Raw genomic sequence first — 24031 nt, 5'->3', positions numbered from 1 at the left:
TGTGGCAGTAAGTGGGATGTCTGCTAGGTCTTTCCTGTCCTCTCGTCCATTCCTGTTAGACCCCGGCACTCACCAGGTCCTGCTGCTTCACCTCTTGGCTCTGTATTATGTTTAGTTTCTGCTCTGTGTTCCGTGTTTGTGCGCTCCACATCCCAGTCACTTTGCTGCAGGCACCCACAGTCTTATCTTTCTTCCAACAACATTCTGAAGCAGGGGAGCCCCTTGGAGGTACTAGTCGTCTTGTTCGGTATTCCTCAGACCATAGCAAATAAAGAAGGGAACTAACATTTGGGAGCATCTACCTAAATTAGGTGCATTCCTTATGCTATCTTATATTAACCCTTTCAGTAACCCTGCTGTAGGAGGCATGGATCTCAGTTTACAAACAGATAAATCCCAGAGAGATTCAATGCCTTCTTGAGACATATTTCAGGGCCAGGACTGGAAACATCCTTCTTCCTGCCCAAACCTCAAAGGGGATGAAGATTACCACTGTGCATCACCTGGATACTCATGCAATGGGCATCCCAGTTAAGAGCACAAGTCTTGACTTTAGCTTTGAGCTACTTTTGATGTGAGGGTGGTTCTCCTAGCCGTCAGGCATGTTCACTCATGAGTCCAGTACAGACAGGAGGCACCTTGGCCAGTAGGTGGCGATGTGGCAGCACTGCAAGTGGACCCAATGCACATGGCAAAGCAGCCTAGTGAAGAGTCTTCTAGAGGGAGGGTGTTAAAACTTTTTTTCCCTTTAATTTCTTAAGGTGAAATTCACATAACATAAAGTCAACCATTTTAAAGGACAATTCAGTGGCATTTAGTATATTCAAATGTTGTGCAACCATCTATCTGGGTGACAAAACATTTTCATGGTTCTAGAGTAAAACCCCTTAACTATTAAGCAGATTCTCCCCATTCCCCCTCTCTGGACCCCCTGACAACAGCCAGTCTGCATTCTCTCTATGGATTTACCTAGTTTGGCAATTTCTTATAAATGGAATCATGGCAATATGTGACGTTCTGTATCTGGCTTCTTCCACTTGGCATCATGTTTTCAAGGTTCATTCACGTAGCATGTACCAGTACTTCATTTCTTTCTTTTGGCTGAATAATATTCCGTTGTATGGCTAGGCCACAATTTGCTTATCTAGTCATCCATTGGTGGACAATTGGGCTGTTTCCACCTTTTGGCTGTTGCAAATAGAGCTGCTGTGAACATGGGTGTACATGTATTTCTTTGAGTCCTTGTTTTCAAGTTTTTGGAGTATATACCGAGAGTGGAATTGTGGGGTTATATGGTAATTCTCTGTTTAACTTTTTAGGACCCACCAAACTTTTCCACAGTGACTGACCCATTTACTATTCCCACAGCAATGTATAAGATTTTCAAACTTTTTTTGACCACGACTCACAGTAAGAAATACACATATTTTACATTACCACCCAGCATTCACGTATGTGAGTCTATATATAACATATGTATATATCATACTTATTTAAATATATAAAACAGAAATTTCATGAAATTGTGTTTCCCCTTACTACCATATGATGCACTCTGATGTGTTACTTCCTGTCCTATTTTATTTAAAAAATTATGCTGGTTTTGGTCCACTAAATTAGTTCCATAACTCAAAGCAAAATGAAATCCTAAAAATTAGCTGTTAAGATCGGAGTACAGTTCTAAGTGTATATAATATATCTCCTTTCCATTTGGATCATCAAAGAATTTAGGGTATCATTCATCAACTTATCAATATGTATAAGTTTGGGGGGACCTATTTAACTTGTGAGGATGACATTCTATATATTATATTCTCAAACATGGGCAGTTTAGCTCACATACAAATGTCATTTATATTGCATGTACTTAATACTGTGAGGACTGTAATTAACTGGTGCTTTATATTTTGGGTGAGTTTTATACCTATGGTTTCCTGGAAAAGTGCTGTGACAACATGTTATTTTCATTTATTGAATGGCTCAGTTCTTTCAGTATCACTTGAGTATTTCATAGAGTAAGACATTAAAGCATAGAGTAGTGATGACAAAAAGAGCAAGTGAAGTGATAGAAGAAGAGAGAGGAAGAGGTGAATCGAGAGAACTGGGAGAAAATGATGATAAGTTTCTCAAATGTGTAGCAATTATGACCATTGTCAAGAATCACCTGAAAGTGAGCTCTCCTAGAAGGAGTGGTATCTGGGAGCAGGAGAGATGATTGATGAGAGCCCACACTCTCAGGCAAGTCCCTGGGTAGGACTGAGGGGGTCCATGGGCATTTTTATTTTTTATTAACCTCCAACCAAAATTTGGTATTTTCTTCAAATGCGAATATAGGCAAGCATAGTATTAGCAGTAACTGTGACTTTCCTATCAATCGAAATCACAGATATTTTCATCATATTACAGTTGCTTTAATTAGGTTTAAATATTGTTTATGTTCATTATTTTATTTTAAAATTATTATAAGTATTGGGCTTGCCCTGGATTATGTTACTTAATGTGTTATCAAAGAAATGCATGTTTACAATACCACAGTTTTGTAGATTTTTAAATAATTTGATAATTGTATTTCAAAGTAACTGGTTTCCTTTGGGATCCCATGTATTTTGTCTTATTTGTGTAAACACATTCTGAGGAGGAGCCCATGTACTTTGACAGATGCCAGAGGAATTCATGGCACAAAAATAGTTAAGAACCTCGAAGAGCCTCACTGTCCAATAAGAGAGCCACCAGCCACTTGCAGCTCTGAGCACGTGGAACGTGGCCAGTCCAAACCGAGATGTGCTATGAAATACACACCAGGCTTCAAATATTTAGTGCAATAAAAGAACATTAAATGCTCCACTGATGATTTTATATTTATCACATTGAAATGATACTACTTGGGATACATTGATTAAATAAAATATATTAAATTTAATTTCACCTGCTTATTTTTAACTATTATAATGTAGGTACTGAAAATTTTTAAATTGCATGTGTAGCTCACATTACATTTCTGTTGGACTTCACTGGCCTAGCATCAGATCCGCGTTCCAATCTTGATTCTATCATATAACCAGCAATTATCATCATTACTGTTATTGTTATTATTTTACCTGTCCTAGCTACTGGATCCCCATAATTTTCAATTTCCTTGTCTGTAAGAGTAGATATAAGCCCAAAGGAGAGAGTACAAATGGAGCCTTCTTCCTAATACATTTCTTACTATCAGAAATACCCTCCATCCATGTCCCTTTTCTTGACTCTTCTACCCATTTTAATAAATTAAAAATTTAAGTTATATATGTGAAGTGATACACAAAGAAAAGGATATAAAAATTCATAGATGAAGTGAATTTTTTAAAAAAATTTAAAGGATAAAAAAGGGAAAATTCGTTTGGAAAGCAAAAAGAGATGGAAAATAAGTCTTGAAATGGGGTGGAGTAGTAGGCAGACTACAGTTGCCACCCATCCTGTATTTACTCAGAGGCTGAGGTGGCATTTGGGTAAGACCCAAGCAAACCACCAGCACATTCCTGGAGTTTTGAAATGGCCACTTGAAAAGCAGGACAACCTGGTGTATCCCGAAACGAAAAGCTAAAAGTGCAGAGGGCTATGTGCAGGGGATGGAAAAGGGAGCAGTGTGTCTCTTTGAGTAAAGGGCGGAGGAGGGACTCCGGTCCTATTGTTTGTCTGATCCTTACTGTGTTGGAGCCCTGAGCATCCTAACTCTAGCACCCTGGGAATAAGAGCTCTTTCATCTACAGAATCTCCTTTGAGATGATGAAACAACTTTCTATAGATAGCAGAATATAGTATCACATACACCTTTTAAATGAGAAAGGACACTGGCCAGTGCCTGGTAGAGTAGGGGCTGATTGTGAGCTTGCATTTCTCCATAGCTAACACCATAGGGTCTGAAGCATGTCCTGCACCTCTGTTTCCCTGGGCTTCTCAGAGTAACCTCACCCACCCTGACTGTCTGCAAAAATCATTATTCTCACTCTGGCTCCTAAGCTGAGCCATGCATTTAGAATTGCCCTCACCACCAGCCAGTTAAGCTTCTCCCTGCCACCATTCAGTTTCTAACCGCCCCACCCTTCTACACAAAGCACTGCCTGTCTGGTCAAAGTAGGGTGGTGAGTTACCCACCCTTTCTAAAAACATGCCTTGCAAGACTCTCTGTCCTCCAAAATATACTTGCCCCTTCACAGTTACATGTTTGACGGTGTGTGAACTGTGCCTGTGGGTGGAGAACGTGATGTACGTGTCTCTGCTTCCCTGTTGTGGAGCTCAGACCAGTCTTCTAAAGGCAGAAATCAGAGGGTCTGAACTACACAGCACCATGAACAGTGGTCATTTTGAAGACTTTGAAGGCTTAATCAGTGATGCTCAGTAAAGTAGACTTTTTTTTTAAAGCATTAGTTCCAAATGAAGAGATGTTCTATGTATCTTTAATTCCTTAGTTCAACTCTTCTCCATCTCAGTGATAATAACCGGCTTCAGCTGTCATTCACCCTGGGGTACAAGACTTGTACAGTTTCTATCAGTGTTTCTCTGGGCTGAACAAAGCACTCTGAGATTGCATCACTAATTTCACAGCAGACAGCTCGATTATTTTCATACTGATTTATCTTTCTAATTTTCAATTATTTTTTGGCCCTGTGTCATCTTCTTCTACTAATCAGCCAGTGTGTGCTTTATACTGGATACTTTTGATACTGGCATTATGAAAACATAATCGAGAGCATGAATCTGTTGCCAAAACATTCAGATAATGTATGCCAAAGACTTATATAAAGTAATTTATTACCCAGTGTTCTGCTTTCACCAGCCCATGGTTCCTCTCAAGAGCATGACCTGCTCTAAGGGACAGAGTTCTTTATTTAGTAGAGAAGTACCTTGTCCAAGGTCACAGTATCAGGGTCCAAAAAAAAAAAGAGCAGAATAGTTTCCTGATTCCCAGTTCTTCAACCTTTGTTAGTAGGTTAACTATAACAGGTGATCACACTGAGAAGGGGAAAAAGGAAAAATTTTTAGCATGTATAAATTTAAGTAACAAGCATAGAAAAAAAATCTGTTTCTAATTTCTCCCAATTTCGTTGACTTTAAAATTATAAATTTCAGTAACTATATACATTAAATTGTACCTTTGAGGAAAAGTTTACCTTCCCCTTATGATTTAAAATCTAATATTTATTTTTGTGTATGAAATTGGGGATATTAGAGGGAATATTAGCTCTAGCCCTAGAGGTAAGGCTTTTGTCATTAAATAATGGAAATCTCTCTTTTTAAATCTATTTTTTATTGAATTTATGGGAGTGATATTGGTTAATAAAATTATATAGGTTTCAGGTGTACAATTTTACAGTATATCATCTGTATATTGTATTGTGTGCTCATCACCCCAAGTCAAGTCTCCTTCCACCACCATTTATACCCACTTTACCCGCTCCTACCTCCTCCCACTTCCCCCAGGCCCCCTTCCCTTTGGTAATCACCACACTCTTGTCTGTGCCCATGAGTCTTTCTTTGCTTAATCCCTTTGCCCTTCTCATCCAGCCCCAACCCTTCCCCTCTGACAGCTGTCAATCTGTTCTCTGTATCCATAAGTCTGTCTCTACTTTGTTAGTTTATTTTGTTAATTAGATTCCACATATAAATGAAATCATATGGTACTTGCCTTTCTCTGACTAGCTTATTTCACTCAGCATAATACTCTCTGGGTCCATCCATGCTGAAGCAAAAGGTAAGATTTCCTTCTTTTTTTACAGCTGAGTAGCATTCCTTGGTGTAAATAATGCTGCTATGAACATAGGGGCGCATATATTCCTTTGAATTAGTGTTTCAGGTATCTTTGGATATATTCCCAGAACTGGAACTGCTGGGTCATAAGGCAGTTCCATTTTAAATTTTTTGAGGTAACTTCACACTGCTTTTCACAGTGACTGTGCCAGTCTGCACTCCTACCAACGGGGCATGAGGGTCCCCTTTTCTCCACGTCCTCGCCAACACTTGTCGTTTGTTGATTTGTTGATGGTATCCATTCTGACAGGTGTGAGGTAATATCTCATTGTGGTTTAAATTTGCATCTCTCTGATGATTAGTGATGTTGAGCACCTTTCATATGTCCCTTGGCCATCTGTATGTCCTCTTTGGAGAAGTGTCTATTTAGGTACTTTGTCCATTTTTAAATTGGATTGTTTCCTTTTTTGTTGGTGAGTTTTATAGTACTTTATAATTTTTGATATTAACCCCTTATCAGATATATCATTGATGAATATGTTCTGCCATTAGATGGGTTGTCTTTTCATTTTGTTGATGGTTTCCTTTGCTGTGCAAAAACTCTTTACTTTGATGTAATCCCATTTGTTTATTTTTTCTTTTGTTTCCCTTGCCTAAAGACATATATCAGAAAAAAGACTGCTAAGAGAAATGTCAGAGATTTTACTGCCTATGTTTTCATCTAGAATTTTTATGGTTTCGAGTCTTACATTTAAGTCCTTAATCCATTCTGAGTTTATTCTTGTATATGGTGTAAGGAGGTGGTCCAGTTTCATTTTTTTTGCAAGTATCTGTCCAATTTTTCTAGCACCGCTTATTAAATAAACTGTCTTTACCCCATGGTATGTTTTTCCCTCTTTTCTCAAATATTAATTGACCATATAGACCTGGGTTTATTTCTGGGCTCTCTATTCTGATCCACTGATCTATGAGTCTGTTTTTATGCCACTACCATGCTGTTTTGTTTACTATAGCCTTGTAGTATAGTTTGATACCAGGTAGCATGATACCCCCAACTTTGTTCTTCTTTCTCAATATTGCTGAGTCTGCTCTGGGTCTTTTGTGGTTCCATATGAATATTTGGACTATTTGTTCTTGTTCTGTGAAATATGCCATTGGTATTTTAACAGGGATTGCACTGAATCTATAGATTGCTTTGGGTAGTATGGACATTTTAATGATGTTAATTCTTCTTATTCATGAACACAAAACATGTTTCCATTTATTTGTATCTTCTTTAATTACTTTCTTCAGGGTCTTTTAATTTTTCAGTATAGGTCTTTTAAATCCTTGGTTAAATTTATTCCTAGGTATTTTATTTTTTTGAAGCAATTGTAAATGGATTGTTTTCTTAGTTTTCCTTTCTGCTAGTTCATTATTGGTATATAAAAATGCAATTGATTTCTAAATATTTATTTTGTACCCTACTACTTTCCTGAATTCATTTATCAGTTCTAGCAGTTTTTTAGTGGAATCTTTAGGGTTCTCTATATACAGTATCATATCATATCAAGCATTTCCAATTTGAATGCTTTTTATTTCTTCTTCTTGTCTGATTGCTGTGGCTAGGACTTCCAGGGCTATGGTGAATGAGAGTGGTGAAAGAGGACATCCCTGTCTTGTTCCTGATCTTAAGGGAAATGGCTTTAGTTTTTGCCCATTAAGTATGTTGTTGGCTGTGGGTGTGTCATACATGGCCTCTCTCCCTTAGATTGTCAAATTTAAAAAAAAATGACAAGAGCCAACACAATAGCTATCTGGTGTGAATGAATTAAAATTATACCTTTTTTGTCAGATTGGCAAAAAATATATTTTTTTGCTGTGCCAAGAATTTTAGTAATTAGTTTATGTGTGCAATGAGATGAAAAAGGTTGAAAATTGCTGCTCTGGACTAACATCCATTTCTTTTGTCTTGGCCTTGGTTTTCATATAAAACTCCTTTGCAGGGGATGCAAGTGGGGAAGTTCTGCTGCTATCTTTTGCTGAAAACAATTTTAAGAGACATAATTTTCCTTATTTGCATGTGGATCTGTGCTACCAGCTATGCTTTAATGAAGTTCAGTTACATTACATTTTTAAAATATATTTCATTTGAAAAAATTATTTGTATTGGATAGTCATGGAGTAAGTGTTTTCAAAACTCACAGAATTTATTTTTGTGATAGTTTGTCTATGTGGGTTGGATTTTTTAAGGGAATGATGATTGCATTTTATGTTTACGTAATGAACATTGTGTGGCATCACTTCCCATGTATTCTCTATTTCTCAGCATGGATAGATCAGCCCAAATAAAGTATCTAAAAGAGACTGAAAAATAATGTTGTGACTTTCTCAACACGTGGCTCTTTAAGCTATCTCTGAAAGGCCTCTTATTCTACCATGTAAAGAAAAATAAAATCCTGTCTCTTTAATTGTCACCATTGATCTCAGGTGCTATCTTTCTAACTCAACCCAGTAGATGCTTAATCTGACTTGGCACAGTGTACTGTAATAGTAGGGAGATAGTATATTTGATGTGTTTTTGGACTTTGAAACTGCTGATCAGAAATTGACAAAGGAATTTTTTTTTACATTAAATGATTTTTCTTTGTTTCCTCAGATTGCTAGTAAAACATTTCTTTTCTGCCTAATACAGTCTGTGCCTGAATGTGCATGTCCTGTGACAATAATTACACATGTGTGCCCATGTGCAGCCATCCCCAGGAAAGGGGTGGATTCTAATCCTAACTCAATCAATTCTATCAGATGTTTTAAAATTATTAGGCGATGGCTCTTGATGCTGACAAACATTCAGAGTATGTGCTGAGCTTTGTTTTCACATTTTTTTGAACACCTCACACTTTTGTCTTAAAAAAAACTGTCACAAATACTAAGAAAGGGAAAATTAAATATGAATTAAAACACAAACCAGTTGCACTTCAGTTGCACGTTGTTTTTCACAGGCAACAGATAGCGCTGGGCGTGTACGACAAGCCTGTTCAGTCACTGACTCGCTAAGTCTTTTGCATGAGGACTTAATTGTTCCCGGAGCTGTCAGGCAGACACAACTGAGTGAGATACAGCTCTTCTGGAGGGAGAGGTGGACAGCAAGTTGCAATCGGAATCAAGGCAGGAAGCAGGGAAATGCAGAGACTGTGAACTACATACTTACCCTGTACCACTCTCATCCCACTGCCATTGAGCAACCTGAAATGTAGGTGACCAGTTGGCCACTGCCTTTCTGAAACACTGTTTTCTTAGTTCCCACTGCACGAGTGCATCGGGTATCTTGACCACAAATAGGGCTCCCTTCCCGTGGATCGAGTATTGGGCAGATACACTCCATACCAGGGTGGATACAGCTCATGACTACCCCTTTGCAGGCTGGAAAGTAGGTTTCAGACTGAATTTCCACCTTCACTCCCCATCCCAGGTCAGGTATCCTTGTATAGATGACACCCTGTACCAGGAATCAAATTAATGTGAAAAAGAATAGCATTCTTATCTAGTTTCCTTTGGGTTGGGACTAGAGCCCCCAGGGAACATTTCCCTCTCCAGGCAAGGAGGCAGTGAGAACAGCTGACCCTTGAACAACACAGGTTTATACTGCAGATTCACGTAAAAGCAGATTTTCTTCAATCAGTATATTGGAAAAATTTTTGGAGATTTGCAATAATTTGAGAAGATTTGCAAATGAAACTTATGATTTTTGTAACAACATTTTCTTCTCTCTAGCTTACTTTATTGTAAGAACACAGTATATATATATGCCCAGCCAGGCATGGCTCAGAGGTTGAGCACCAACCTAGGATCCAGGAGATCGTGGTTCAATTCCCAGTCAGGACACATGCCAGGGTTGCGGGCTCAATCCCCTGTAGGGGGTGTGCAAGAGGCAGCTGATCAATGACTCTCTCATCATTGATGTTTCTATCTCTCTCTCTCCCCCTCTCCCTTTTTCTCTCTGAAATCAATAAAGATATATTTTTAAAAAAGGATACAGTATATAACCCATATTATATACAAAATATGAGTTAATCAACTGTTTATGTTATTGGTAAGGTTTCCAGTCAACAGTAGGCTATTACTAGTTAAGTTTTTGGGGAGTCAAAAGTTATATGTGGATTTTTGTCTACAGGGTGGGGAGGTAAGAGAGGGAAAGGGTGACCAACTACCCCCAACCCTGTGTTGTTCAAGGGTCAACTGTGGTCCCAGAGAGCCAATGGGGCCTGAAGTACTCCTATTAGTGATAAGGAGCTTCTTCCTGAACTTTCTCTAAGGAAATTGGAAACCATGATTTTCCTATTGCTTGTGATTTTAAAAAAAGAAATGACTGAAGTTCTCATATTTTCTACACCTAAATTTTACCAGCTCTGTGACTAATTGACCTTATTGTATGCCTCTTTAAGCATCAATTTTTCTAATCTCTAAAATGGGGCTATTAAGAGTACTTCATAGACAGGCCAGTGTTGCTCAGTGGTTGACACATGCACCAAGAGGTCTCCAGTTCAATTCCCTGTCAGGGCACATGCCTGGGTTTCCAGCTTGATCCCCAGCAGGGGGCATACAGAAGGCAGCCAATCGATGTTATTGTTTCTCTCTCATGGATGTTTCTATATCTCTCTCCTCTATTCCTCTCTCTCTAAAATCAATAAAAAACTTTTTTTTTTTTTTTAAAAAAAAGAGTACTTCATAGGTTTGGGGTAAGGATTAAATATGATAACATATGTATTTTTAGCACAATATTAATGTTAAATAAATGTAGATGGTGTCATTTATTGTTACCACTTGTCTCAGGTCACTTTCGGACTTTTTTTCCACTCTGATACCATTTCCTGAGGCCTCCTTCTTTTCCTGTATTACTGTTACCTTTCTGCCAGTCCCCAACATCTATGCCCAACTCCTTGCTTCAAGATCCATTATATGTTCTCCTAAGGTTTTTAAGATATGAAAGCTGAAATAACCTGGGGTCATGTTAAATGACAACTGACGTAATATAACAAGCCAGGGACAAATTCAGACTTTATTATTATAGTTTAAGTACGTTTGTCCAGGTGCCTGTTCTCACCACATTTTTTATAACACCCCTCCCCCCTCAGAAAAAGAGGAGACAGAGGATAAAGGTTTTCTTCCAGCCAGCAGCAGGTGTCATTCTGTTTGATTTGTAGACCCTTCAACAAAACAAAGGCCTTTTCTGTTCGTTTACAATATATGTTCTCTTTAAAGGCACTAGAATGAGGAACAAAAGCACACACTGGACAAGATTTCATGTTTAATGGGCAAACTGGGTGCTTAGTTGCTGATTCACTCTTCACAGGGAAAACCAGATGCCACTAAAACATTATTTTCTAAATAGCGTTTAAATTTCCTCACAAATTGCTATGTTTATAGTAGTATTGAAAACCTTGAAAAGCCAGTTAAGATCTCTTTTATAAAATCAACAGAGAGCATCTCTGGATGCCTGAGTAACAATATATTATAGCATGTTTGCTCACTGCTGCTGTTTTTAAATGCCTCCACCTTGCTATCCCCAAATATTTGTCTTTGGTGTTTAAAACTCATATGCTTTCTCAGTCACAAAAATGGTACAAATATGTATTTAATTTAAATTTTAAAGTTCTAGCTTGGTGGGCATGACTGAGAGGTTGAACATTGACCTAGGATCCAGGAGATCGTGGTTCGATTCCCGTTCAGGGCACATGCTTGGGTTGTGAGCTTGATCCCCAGTAGGGGGCGTGCAGGAGGCAGCTGATCAGTAACTCTCTCTTATCATTGATGTTTCTATCTCTCTCTCCCTCTCCCTTCCTCTCTCTGAATCAATAAAAACATATTTTTTCCTTACAGAAACAGTTTTTAGTTTTTAATGAACTTGTAAACAAAAATGCTCCCATTTCAAAATATAAACAAAATCCCAGATCATATAGATGTTGACAGTGATTACATTTATCTAAGCAACATACATACATGTTCAGTTTTAAGATGTTAACTAAATTTCTGTGACAATGCAGAGTACTAGGGATAATCTAGTAGTCACTAAGTTTTCCTTAAGTCTTCACTTTAGATGCTGTTATTTCTAGCACAGGGTAAGCAGACAGTCTCTCATATGCTCAAGCACTGGAATCTTTGGTTGCTACTATATCAGCTGGCTTGCAAACAAGAAGCCAACCATTTGAAGAATGTTTTAAGTGAACACTTGCAAGCCCCAGGGATGGATAAACCATAAGAATGCACAATTGTGAGCATTTACAACCATCACAACTGTGGCTGAAGACTGTTTATGCCATTCTTCTGAAATGAGATCTCAAAGCAGTATAGTTCAAAGAAAAAGATTTTAACAAAAAATTGGCATATGCACAATTTCTCCACCAATTTGTGTGTGTCGACCATTTAGTTAACTTTTTCACTTGAAAAAATGTGGTAGAAAATTAGACACCATGTTTCACTTTCTCAGTTAATATTCACAATTCCAACAGCTACAACTCAGGACACAGCATCACCAGTGCTGCCCAGAGCCAGTTTATACTGAAATTAAGTTCTTTACACCAAGTAAATGGTTGTCCACAACCACTGGCTATTGTACATATGAACTAAAATTTCTAGATTTGGGGAGAAACAAATGCTGCTCCCATCATCTGCACTGCTTCTTCTATTCCTTGATACATGCTTAGAAACCTTTCATGTTACTCTTCATTGTCAGTTTGCTTGCCTGTGGGGGTTTGGGCCTGCTAACCCTAAAAACATATATTTTTTTAAAAATTTAAAGTTCTATTCTGAGTCCCTAAGGGTTCATAATAAAAATCAATATAGCTAACATTCCATTGTTTACTTTATGCAAGTCGCTATGCTAACCACTCTTCATTCCTAATGTCATTGAATCTTCCTAACAAACAAGTGAGGTGGGTACCACTATTATTCCCATTTTACAGATGAATAAACTAAGGCTTAGTGAGGTCAACAGCTTGCCCAGGGTTTCATAGCCAGTATGGACTGGTGCCAGGGAGGACCAGGGGCATGTCCTATGAATCTTTGTGCTCATCAGTTCCAAGGCACCCTGGTCACCCACTGCCTTCTACAGTGGGAGAGGCACCAGAAAGGTAGGCATGGACATTAGCTGTTTTCAGATGTAATAACTGTTTCAAGGTAAAACCTTTGGGTCCAATTTCACCTGGAATACACACATTCAAGTTACAATAAACCCTCGATTTTGTGGACTTCTATTTAACAGAGTTCACATTTAATGGTTCATATGTCACATGTGAAAATTAACACCTTATTAATTTTAAAATACTTTTAACCAAAATTTGCTTATAATGAAATTAACAGGCTATTTTTTTATTAATTCACTGGTGTGTTTTTTAACAAATTTTAGCAAATAGGCCATATGTTGGCAAAAACACTGTAGTAATTTCCCTGATATAAAATAAATATTACATATCTACAACTATAGTCTACATATTTAAATCCAAGAGATTTAACAAACTCGTAAACAATGTTTGGCGAATGATCAGCATGTGACCACACTGCATTGTGTGCAGTAATTGGTTCTGTTGTCACATGGTGTGACTTTCTGCAGCAGTTTTAACTCAAGCCAGCAGATGTTCCTACATGCAGTAAGCCACACCCCAGTTGTGTGCATTTGTTTACTTGTGGTGACTGGTGAATGCCAGCATTTACTAGACCTATTCAGTATAAATTTAAAATTACAGTGATATATGTAGAAAACATTTCTGGGAAATTAAACTTCTCATACATACTTAATTTTAATTACATAAATGTGTCTACATAAGTAAAAACAGCTAAAGTAACTAATTTGTCAGATATTTAACATGCATTCAGAAAACCTACTTTATTATGTAATGGACTTTTGGCTTTAACGGACACCCCCGTGCCCGAATTAGTCCGTTATATCGAAGTTTTACTGTGTAGGTGATAAAACAAAATTAGCTCATCAAATCTCATATGCATGTAAATGAAAAAGAACCCAATCTAATGAGAGATTTCATGAAAATAAAGTGCTGTGAGTTGAGCTGGAAATCCTAGGGGGGGTATGCTTACCTTTTGTGTACATGCATGTATTTTGAAAAGTCATTAAATTGATGGTGTCTTAGGGCATTCCAGGACATAGTTTTAAAAGTCAAATTTTTAAAATTCTTAGTCTTAAAAACAGTGTGTTGTTCTCTTTCCCTTTCATTTTTCTCAAATGAACTGTTAGTCTAGGAAGTCCTATTTGTGTAATGATTTGAGGGGGGTGCACAACAATTTTTATGCTAATTACCAATATGGTTTATTAAGGATTCTATGGTTTATGAGATGGTTGGCCAAATTGCACCTACTCAGACATAGCCTGTCATAATTAAAATACTCTTGTTCAGTGCCCTGATCAAGCTAAATGATAATGAGAAACAAAGCTAACCAAAATCAGGACACCTGATACCAAGATTTCATGAAGTAAAAAGCCATTGTGCAACAAGGAACCTAATGCTTTAGCTTCTTATCCTTTCAGTACAAATAAACTAAGCTTTATTGGGCTCGGTGCTTCTTAGAAATGAAAGGTTTGAGAAACAGATCCCCTGTGGAGCCTGACATTCTGTGAATCAGCCCACTGAGCAGTTGGCACTGGTCCCTTGGGCAGCCCACTTTGGTGCTGGTGTGCCCCTCAAAATGACAGCATTTCTGGGAGGGAGACACAACAAAGTGCAGATTCCACTTTGCCAGTGAAAGAAGAGGGAGAAAATCCTGAGCAAATACCTTCTTGTCGTCGAGCTTTCCTACTGCAATGAGGCTGAAGGATGGGGCTTTTAAGAAACGTCACTGCAACCAGATCCAGGGGTGCAGCCTGGCTCACTGCAGCACAATGCAGCTGCGTGTGTCGCGGACAGACACAAGGGGAAGCAGCAGTCTCCGGGCGCACAGGGCTGCTCACTGGGAGCATTTCTGAACTGAGAGGATCTGCAGAAGCTTGGAAATTCCTCCTGCAGCTGAGTCAGGGGCCCTGTGAGTTGGAGCTCAGGTCTAGGCGGTAGGCAGGAGGCGGTGCTCCCAGCCCATCCCTCGCCGTACCGCGGCTGCCTGGGGAGAGCTGGGGCTGAGGCTCTCCACAGGGTCCGGGAGGCCAGCCCAGGACCCTCCCTCCCTGGGAAAAACGATCATCAGGGTGCAGGTTCTCCTCAGACCAGGCTAGAGCGAAGCCTGTAGGCAGCCGGCAGCAGGCGCTTCTGGTTATGGCAGCTCAGAAATGAAAGCAGCAGCCACCACCTTTGAGAGCTGGAGGGAGAGCGGCACCCAGCAAATAAGAAAAATAAGAAACAAGTCCTGGACCCTGAAGAGGAGGAGCGCTGAGCATCTCTCTCCTGCTCCTCCATGTCCTTTACATGAGGACTCCCTGTCCTCTGAGAGGTAAATCTGCAGAGCCTCCCTGTGTGCTCTGAACCCCTGCTGACATCACTAACCTGTGACAGGCACTTCTCCACCCGGTACCTGCTCCTCCTGCTGCTCCCAGCCCAGCCCAGAGCCTCTTTGTATGCCGCGGACATGGCCAGCCAGCAGGACTCTGGCTTCTTTGAGATCAGCATCAAATATTTACTGAAATCCTGGAGTAATAGTGAGTAACAGAAAATAACCTTTGTTTGTTCGTTTGTTTGTTGGCTGGATGTTGTATAAGGTGGGAGAAATAAAATCTCAACTGGATGCATATGCCTGTGAGCCAAAGAAGTTTTTTTGCTTCCTCTGCTATGAAAATCAAAATGTCAGTGACTGAACTAGCTCTCCTTAGGTGCAGAGGCTGCAGTGGGATTTCAGCAGGTTTTGTTTGATTATGTTTTCAAGTGCGATGGCCCTTCTGAGTCTGGCAGAGCACAGCATAGGGCATTCGGACTGCATTTCCTGCCTTGCTGGGCCTTTGGTATTTATTAGATTTGTTCAGTCTTAATCTCAATACTCTGTGAACTGTGGTTTAACCAGAGGGGTATAGCAGGGTTTCAGAGTACTTCATAATTGTTTTATTAGGGCATTGTCTAAAGACAAAAAGTACTTAATAGTCCAAAACCTAAGACTCATCTTTTTTGTACACAGAGGCATTTGCACATTTATTTGATCTGTGTAGATGATGCTCACGACATTATTTAATATTTGAATTTTTAACAATCCTGATGTTTGCTATAGTCCAAATAATGTGCTTTCCTGAAACGTAAACAAGTGAGGTTCTGACCGTAATCATTTATTAGGATATCAGACTATTCTGGCTTCTTAAGTTCCATCTCTGACCAGTTAAAGATTTTAGCAATAAGGTATTTCAAAAAGACAACCTCTAAGGCTTTGTGGATCTGGAAGCAAATGAAAATGAGGCCTTCGGGGGATCAGTAATGTGTTGTGTTTTTGGAACAATTTAAAAACAAAGTCTTTCCTGTTTCACCAATAGCCTTTGTACTTGCTCTGGGTAACAGATTGTCAGCTATTATAGATCCTTAATTGTTTAGAATTTTTAAAAAATTTCCAAGAAATATTTTGATGTTATATTAGGTGCATACTAATTACATACCTGTGTGCTAAGACCTGGCGATTAATTATCTCCTACACAAATGACCTGTGGCCAAGATGGTTCTGTAAACAAAACCTGGGCAGGAGAACCTGAGCCATAATTGCTTTGAGAAAACTGCCAAAGTCTCTTCAGCTTTAAGGTATGCAGGGATGTGCATCTCTCAATGATATTCTCAGAAACCATTTTTTCATGGTTGTTTTGCACTATATACACTATGGGGTTTGTCAGAAGCTGTTTTCTACGAGTGGGGAGCCATTTAGGAGCAATACTGTCACCCAAATAGCATTCCTTTATCTGTTACAGCCATAACTCATTTATTGTGTGTGTAATCCTTCCTACTCCGGGATAAATCTCCCTTTGTTTCTCCACCCTTTGATTAATGAAAAGAATCTGACATGCAGGGCTCTTTATGGAACAGTTTTCTCAACACTGGAAAGGCCTCCTGTGTGTCTGACATCAGCCAGTGGTTTTTAGTCATTTTGGGTTCTCTGAGGCCAGATTTTTTTTCTTCCATCAATTTTTGTCATTGCTTTATTAGATAGAAAATTGTGCTCTGACAATACTGAGACCAGTGGAATTTCTTTTTAAAATCTTTCTCCCCTTGACTATTTTTAAATTACTCTAGACAGAGTATTTATTCCCTCCACCCTTCCTAAGCTCTCCCCACTCCCTCCACACTCACATCAGAAAATCATTCAGAATGACTGTTCATTTATATTTGGGGAGCCTCTGGGATACAATTTTGAATTCTTTCAATTCATTCAGCAACTATTTATTCAACAACTACTATGTGCCAGGCTATGGGGCTGCAAAGGTGAAAAAGACAGGTCCCTGCCCTTGATCTTAATGTCTGCACTGCAGAAAAGAGAACTTGGTGTTCTGTAGCATTCCTTTGGGGCTCGAAATGTTTTTAGTCCATTCTTGAAAGAGGAAGAGGAAATATACTTTATGCTTAGTCGTCTTTAAACTTGTTGCAACACTAACCTGCTTGTAATCTAGCATCACTCCCTGTTTTACATATTTTCAGCAGCTAAGAGAGAAAGGAATTTGTCTGTATGGAAGACAAAGTAGAAAACAGAAACCTTAGGGCTTTAAGCCACTCAGGGTAACCTGGCTGGGAGGATGCACACGGGACAAGCTGCCTGCTGCCCAGCATCACAGGTTTGCAGGGAGGACCTGTGAGGAGAACCAGGCCCCTAATGATAGAGCAGTGCTTATTTATAAAAGTGCAACAATTAAAAAACAATGAAATGAACTCTATAACTATGGCTGGCTGCTTTGCAAAGTGGTGGTAAGAGAAAAGATAATCCCATGAATTTTTCCAAGATTTCCACTTGCTTGGTTTTTGTTGTTGTTGTTGTTGTGTGTGTGTGTGTGCGCGCGCGCGCGCGCGCTTTGTTAATCCTCACCCGAGGAATGGCGCACTGTGAGAGAAAGGTCATTTTACATACTGGAGAATTAACAAGCCAACTGAGTCAGTCATTGCCCAGTGAAATGAGTTCGTTTCTTATTCCCTGTTCATGTTGACACCCTTTCTTTGTTGGCACGCCCACTCCGGCAGGCTGCCCTGTCACTGTAATGGCGCTGGGAATTAAAATGGCATTAATGTCTGGGAATAAAACGTCCTTCGCAAGGCTCACTGCAGCGGCTTTCCTATCCCCTCGGACACCTGTTCTGCTGCTCCCTCCCCATTCTTGTCCAGGCCGTCCCCAGCCTTGCAGTGATTCTCCCAGCTACTGCCCTGTGGTGGCCAATCTAACCTGGAATACTCCAGTGGTGACACAGAGCATCCTGGAGAGGCTTCTGCCAACATTTCAAAGACTACACCACAGCTTCTCTTACCCCCAAATGTCCGTGACCACCGTTCAGGGCCTTCTCTGAACTCCTCATTCATCCTCTCATGTTGTTTTTCTGCTCCCACCATGTTTAATCTGCTCTCCCTCCGCTGCATTTCACTACCTTGCTCTGCAGTCCATGCCCACACACACGTCAGCCCCCACCTGGCACACCCTCACCTGGAACACACAAGTCACTGGACCAAATAGGTTTGGTTCAGTTCTCTTGCTCTTACACTTGTGTGGCCTTGGACAGTTAACTACTCTGCCTCAATGTTCTCATCTCTACAACAGAGGCAAAAATACAGTAATGAGTAACTCACAGGAGTCAATGAGATATTAAGATGTAAAGCACTCAGATAATTTCTAGCACATTTTTTTTTTTAACATTTATTGAGCTTTTACAATAAACTCCAATGCTGCCCTTTCCTCTAAACCCACTTAAAATCAGACTTAGGCCATATTTTCTCTTAGCATGAGATCCTCAGGGAATCATTCTGTGTGTAGTCAACTCTTCCACACCCTGGAGAAGGGAATTGCATGAATATAGGATGAAATTAGGTGCTTGCTTTGGGATATTTTTTTTCTAGATTTACCTTTTAACTTTAGTCCCTTTTCCACCTCAGCTACTATTAGAATGTTCCTACCTTCCCTAAGTACATACCTCCCCCCAGCATGGGTGGCCTGGGGATTTTCTCAATGGCAGAAAATCACCTTGGCTTCTTAGGTTTGCTATAGAAAAAGCTTAGAGCTGATAGTTTCAAACTGTTTCCTAGAGAGGAGGGCTTGTTGTGTGTTGATGGGTAGAGCGGGCGTGTGGGCTCTCCTGCCCATCTGAAAACTCTGACTGGCTCTCCTGGTGTTTACATCCATCCTTGTGCAGTGAACACAGCCCAATGACAAAGTTACAGTTAGAATCTATTCAAGGCCTTTACCTTTCCAAGGCAGTTTGTGCCCTTCCTATAACATTTGGCTTCACCATGGAGGGAAACTTTTGAATGCTTATTAACGCTTTTAAGTAACGAGTTAATTCATTTCATTGACAAACTGCCTTTTGCTTCCTTTGGAAGGATCTGGTGTGTGTTGTAAAATGTCTAATGTTGGTGTAGAAAAACCTGCAAAAATTTTCAGAATTGAATGTGGCATTTTTCAGACAGTGAGTTAGGTTGTGGTGCTAAGGACACTGTTTCTGTCCAACATAGAAGTGCCAGTTGGCATAGGGTTAGCTCTGGGGATGAAAAATTCTGTGGAAGCTAGGTTCGAAAACACCACAGACCGGCAGCAGAACAGTGCTTATGGTCCTGATTTGTGTCAACCATGTACACAAAGACACTAGGAGAAAGGCTCTTGAAAAATCTCAAGATGTTAGTTTTAGCCTCTTTATAGAGTTGGTTTAAATAAATAGAAAAGGAAAGGGGTTTAACCAAGTTGCCTAAATCCAACAGAGCAGTATTTACCTCACTCAGTTCTTTTTTTTTTAATTGTTCAAAATATTACAGATGTCCCCTTTTCTCCCCATTGAACCCCTCCCACCCCACACTATTGTCTGTGTCTTTGGGTTATTCATATATGCATATAAATTCTATGGTTAATCTCTCCCTACCCACCCACCGACCCCTACCTTCCCTCTGAGATTCATCAGTCTGATCCCCTCCTCCATGTCACAGAATCTATTTTGTTAATCAGTTTATTAAGTTCTTTAGATGCCACATATAAGTGAGATCATGTCGACATTTGTCTTTCTGTGCCTGACTTATTTCGCTTAGCATAATTTTCTCCAGGTCCATCCATACTATCCCAAAGGGTACGAGATTATTCTTTACAGCTGCATAATATTCCATGTGTAAATGTCCCACAGCTTTCTTATCCACTCATCTGCTGATGGGCACTTGGGCTGTTTCCAGATCTTAGCTATTGTAAATTGGGCTGCTATGAACATAGGGGTGCATATATTCTTTCTGATTAGTGTTTCAGGATTCTTAGGATATATTCCTAGGAGTGGGATCACAGGGTCAAAAGGCAGTTCCATTTTTAATTTTTTGAGGAAACTCCATACTGTTTTCCGTAGTGGCTACACCAGTCTGCATTCCCACCAGCAGTGTACCAGGGTTCCCCTTTCTCCACACCCTCGCCAGCACATGTCCTTTGTTGATTTGTTGCTTGATTTACCGCTAAAATACTGCTCACTCAGTTCTTTCAACAGGAGAAGGTACCCAGCACTGATCCAGGCACTCAGCATTACTCCAGTATTTCTGCAGCTGTGGTCCCTTCTGCTAATGTTGCTCATAGGCCTAATGAGACACAAAACACCAAATCAGCATCTACTCTAAGTAGACAAGGGCAATGCCTGGATTTATGATAGAGACAAACTAGAGGTGTTGTTGTTCTGGTTGGTTGGTTAGTTGGTTGGTTGTTTAAACATATGAACAGCCCTAGAATAACATACTGCCACATTGGCTATGGGCCCACTCTGTGTTGAATGTTAGGTTTGGTAATTTATATGTAGGGCAGCCACATTATTATTTGTGCAAACTGGGACACTTTTGAGAGTGCAAGTTAACAATAATGCTGGTACACTAGGCATGAACTGGGACAGTCCTGGGCAAAGGAGGCCATATGACCCCTCTGTTTATCACCTTCACTCTTTCCAATAATCCTGCAAGTTATGTATCATCCGTATTTTACAGATAAAAAAAGAAAAATGAGAGTTGAGGAAGTGATTTGCTCAGAGCCAGGATGCTAGTAAGTGCCCTGAACCCCAACCCTTCCCCCAATGCAGTAGATAACCTCATTTTTAAAATCACCCATAGGATTGAGAGCACTTTACACAACTTAGTGCTTTATAGGTACTTTTATTCTTGATGTCTGATGTCCTGCTCGTTCTTAGCTTCCTCCCTCCCTGGGCAGCCCTGATGGGCTCTCCCTCTCTCTCTCTCAGTGCTGGAGACCACCACCATCCCCTTCGCATAGACCTGTTTGAAAGACTTAAGTATTGACAAGTCTTTATAATAACACACAAGCGGTTCTGCACACTATGGTCATTTGATGTCACACACACACACAAGGATTATAGTAAAAAGGTACTTTTCTTCTGTTAGGAGTGTTTTATGTTGATTTCTTCCATTTTAACATCTATGTAAATTCATAATTTAAATGGCTCCAGTAAATAAAAATGTATTAATGATCTTTACTTCTTTTAGAATTGTCGTTTGCTTCTTGCTGATGTTTCTATAATATGTTGTATTCTTTGTAGGAAACAGTAGCAAACCCCTACTTCTCTTTAACTATGAGAACAGAGAGAATATTTCCAGTGATAATAGAAATCCATCTATAATTCAAGTGTCTCATTTTACCATAAAAATCTCCACACACTGGCAGCACAAAATGATTCGATTTCAATGTCTTTCCCTACTTTTGCACCAAAAAGAGCTGAAGAGTCAGAGAGACAAACTACAATGGGCAAGGAGGGAAGATAACCCAACAATGTTACAATCTGGGAATAGCCCAGGGTTTTTGAGAAAGTTGCCAGTATTTAACTGTATCAACTGATACAACATGCAGATATTCTATTTATGTAAAAGACATCTGTCCTGCCCAGCCATGTGTGGCTCAGTGGTTGAGCATTGGCCTATGATCCAAGAGATCTCGTTTCGATTCCCAGTCATGACACATACTCAGGTTGTGGGCTCCATCCCCAGTGGGGGGCATGCAGGAGGCAGCCGATCAATGACTCTCTCATCATTGATGTTTCTATCTCTCTCCCCCTCTCCCTTCCTCTCTCTGAAATCAATAAAGATATATGGAAAAAAAAAAAGATATTTGTTCCAAAACAATTTAATACTCATGACTCATTAGTTCACTTTTGGATACAGCTCAAGGAGTAGGATGGGTTGCATAGGTCCTGATCTTATTAGTGATGTCTATGTTTTTGAGCTTATGTGATATTCAGAATGAGCTGAGTGCAGAAGTGGGTTTGGGTTAATGAGAAATGACATTTGACTGTTGGGGCTGTTCTGCTGATTGACAGCCCCACATAAAGTTTTTTATGTAGGTTCTTGGCTAGGACTAAACCTTAAATTTATTTAGCGCCTGGTTGTTTATTCAGTGCCTTCAGACAGATGACCTCATTTGATGACTAAGATGCATTGATTATGAATATACTAGCTTCTTCTTAAATGTTCCTGGTTTGGGATGATAAGGCTTAATTCTCCCAAAGTTTAGTTTCTGTGGTATGACATACCCATATCAGGTTCAGATAAACAAATAATCATAGTCCATGGTCTTTACACTGGATAGGACTTTTTTATGCATTATATACCTTGTCATTTATCATTTAAGATATACCCAAAAAATACATGTATTAAGTTTTTCTAGATTGTACCCTAACATTTTTACCCTAGCATTTCCTTAGTCCTTAGTCCCCTTTTTTCAACCCTTATACATTTCTGAATTTCTACCATGTGGTGCCTCCTGGAATCACCCGCTGTGTGCACAGCACCCAGTGCAGAGGGCTCAGCCAGCAGGCACCCACTTCCTGGAAAGCTGAATGGCATTTGTGGAAAAGATAGTACACAACTTTATGTCATTTTTTTCCTGACTAACTTTTTTCATTCAATAGATCCCACTAACCAGACTCGTGTAAATATTGCTCCTTGTAGAACTGTGGGCTGCATGAAGAAGAGAATGCTCCCTTCGAGCTAAAAAGTTGTATCTCCCAGGCTTGGAGAGGCAGTGATGGGAACAGCCTTTTCCATAAGAACATTTTTGCTTACTTTCCAATGCTGGATTATACTCAAAAACTTACTATCTCACTTAGTGTCAGCTTTTCTTGGTTATTGCTCCAAAATGCCTTGGTATCCAACAGTGTCAGAGAAGCACAGCAAAACCTATTCAGTACTTCTTTATTAAACATCTACTGTGCACTAATTAGACTCATTGCTTTGGGAGCATCATAGCTGAAAATGAGATCTGGCTCCTCTAGTCAAGGATCTCAGAGCTTCCCTTCCTTCCTTGTTAGGCCCAGGATTCAGGAATATTAGCGTGGAAGTTCCCAGGATTTAAAAGAACCCCAGGGAGAGGAGCCAGTGGTATTTCAGAGACAGAGTGTGGCCTAGAGAATTTTATTTGGGATGATGTGTTTGATAGATTCTGTTGATTTTGACTTTATGGAGTTTTACTTTCACTGCATCAGAAAGCTATTGGAAGCCTGGTGTTTGCAGGCCAAGTCCTGTAAACATTTTAGAATATTCCACCTAGCAGGATGGCTGAGAGAGAGGAGGAAGTGTAAATTATTTATCCTGACACACAGATGCCGGGATTTGGGAAAACGTTTCAGACAGGCATTCTTTACATCAGAAAGATGGGAACAAGAGTTACCATGTTCATTGGAATTTTGACGTGGGACTAATTTAAAGTCAGTTATCCTTCATTTTAAGTGGCCCCTCACTCTTCAGAATATTTATGGGATTAAAGGGAAGAGGGTGTGTGTGTGTTCATATATTTCTATAAGTTAAGTTTAATTACATATCTCACCTATATTCATTCTTACACTTTTCTTCTCTTCCACAGAACATACAAACACAAGCATTTCAATGTTAGTCACTCAAAACTCCAGATGCTTGGCAGTGAAAGTTTATATTCTGCCAGCATATCAGACTCTATAATGAGTCTGATTTTGGTTTAATTCCTTCCTACTGTGTAGTCATTTGATGAGCTGCAGATGGAAATTTAAGCTAAAGCCATAAAATTTCAGCTAATACTTTTTATTCTGCTGTAAGAATTTGTTGTCATGTCAACTTAAGAGAGTTGAAATCTTTTTCAAAAAGGCATTCCAATCTACATTAAGTGCTTTTATCAACTCTAATTTGATATACAGCTCTGACTGCCTCTGCTGTTTTAATCAATGGCAAGCACAGAG

At 39.6% G+C, this 24031-nt stretch overlaps 1 protein-coding gene across 5 annotated transcripts in view; it reads left to right on the top strand.

Moving 5' to 3' along the window:
* Window positions 1–24031, top strand: part of FRY (FRY microtubule binding protein) — a 508702-nt gene that overhangs the window by 180555 nt on the left and 304116 nt on the right. For 2 of the 5 annotated variants that reach the window (XM_081126904.1, XM_081126903.1), the window contains exon 1: window positions 14591–15343. The exons of the other annotated variants lie outside the window; for them this stretch is intronic. In XM_081126904.1, the coding sequence (XP_080983030.1) occupies window positions 15274–15343 (70 nt within the window). In that variant the 5' untranslated portion in view covers window positions 14591–15273. Of the gene's footprint in view, window positions 1–14590; window positions 15344–24031 lie in introns of those variants that run through there. 5 annotated transcript variants of the gene reach the window in all.

The sequence above is a fragment of the Miniopterus schreibersii genome, assembly GCF_964146895.1.
Source record: "Miniopterus schreibersii genome assembly, chromosome: 2".
Lineage (NCBI taxonomy): Eukaryota > Metazoa > Chordata > Mammalia > Chiroptera > Miniopteridae > Miniopterus > Miniopterus schreibersii.
Note: the sequence above shows the minus strand (reverse complement) of the source record. Positions and strands in the feature narration are given on the sequence as shown.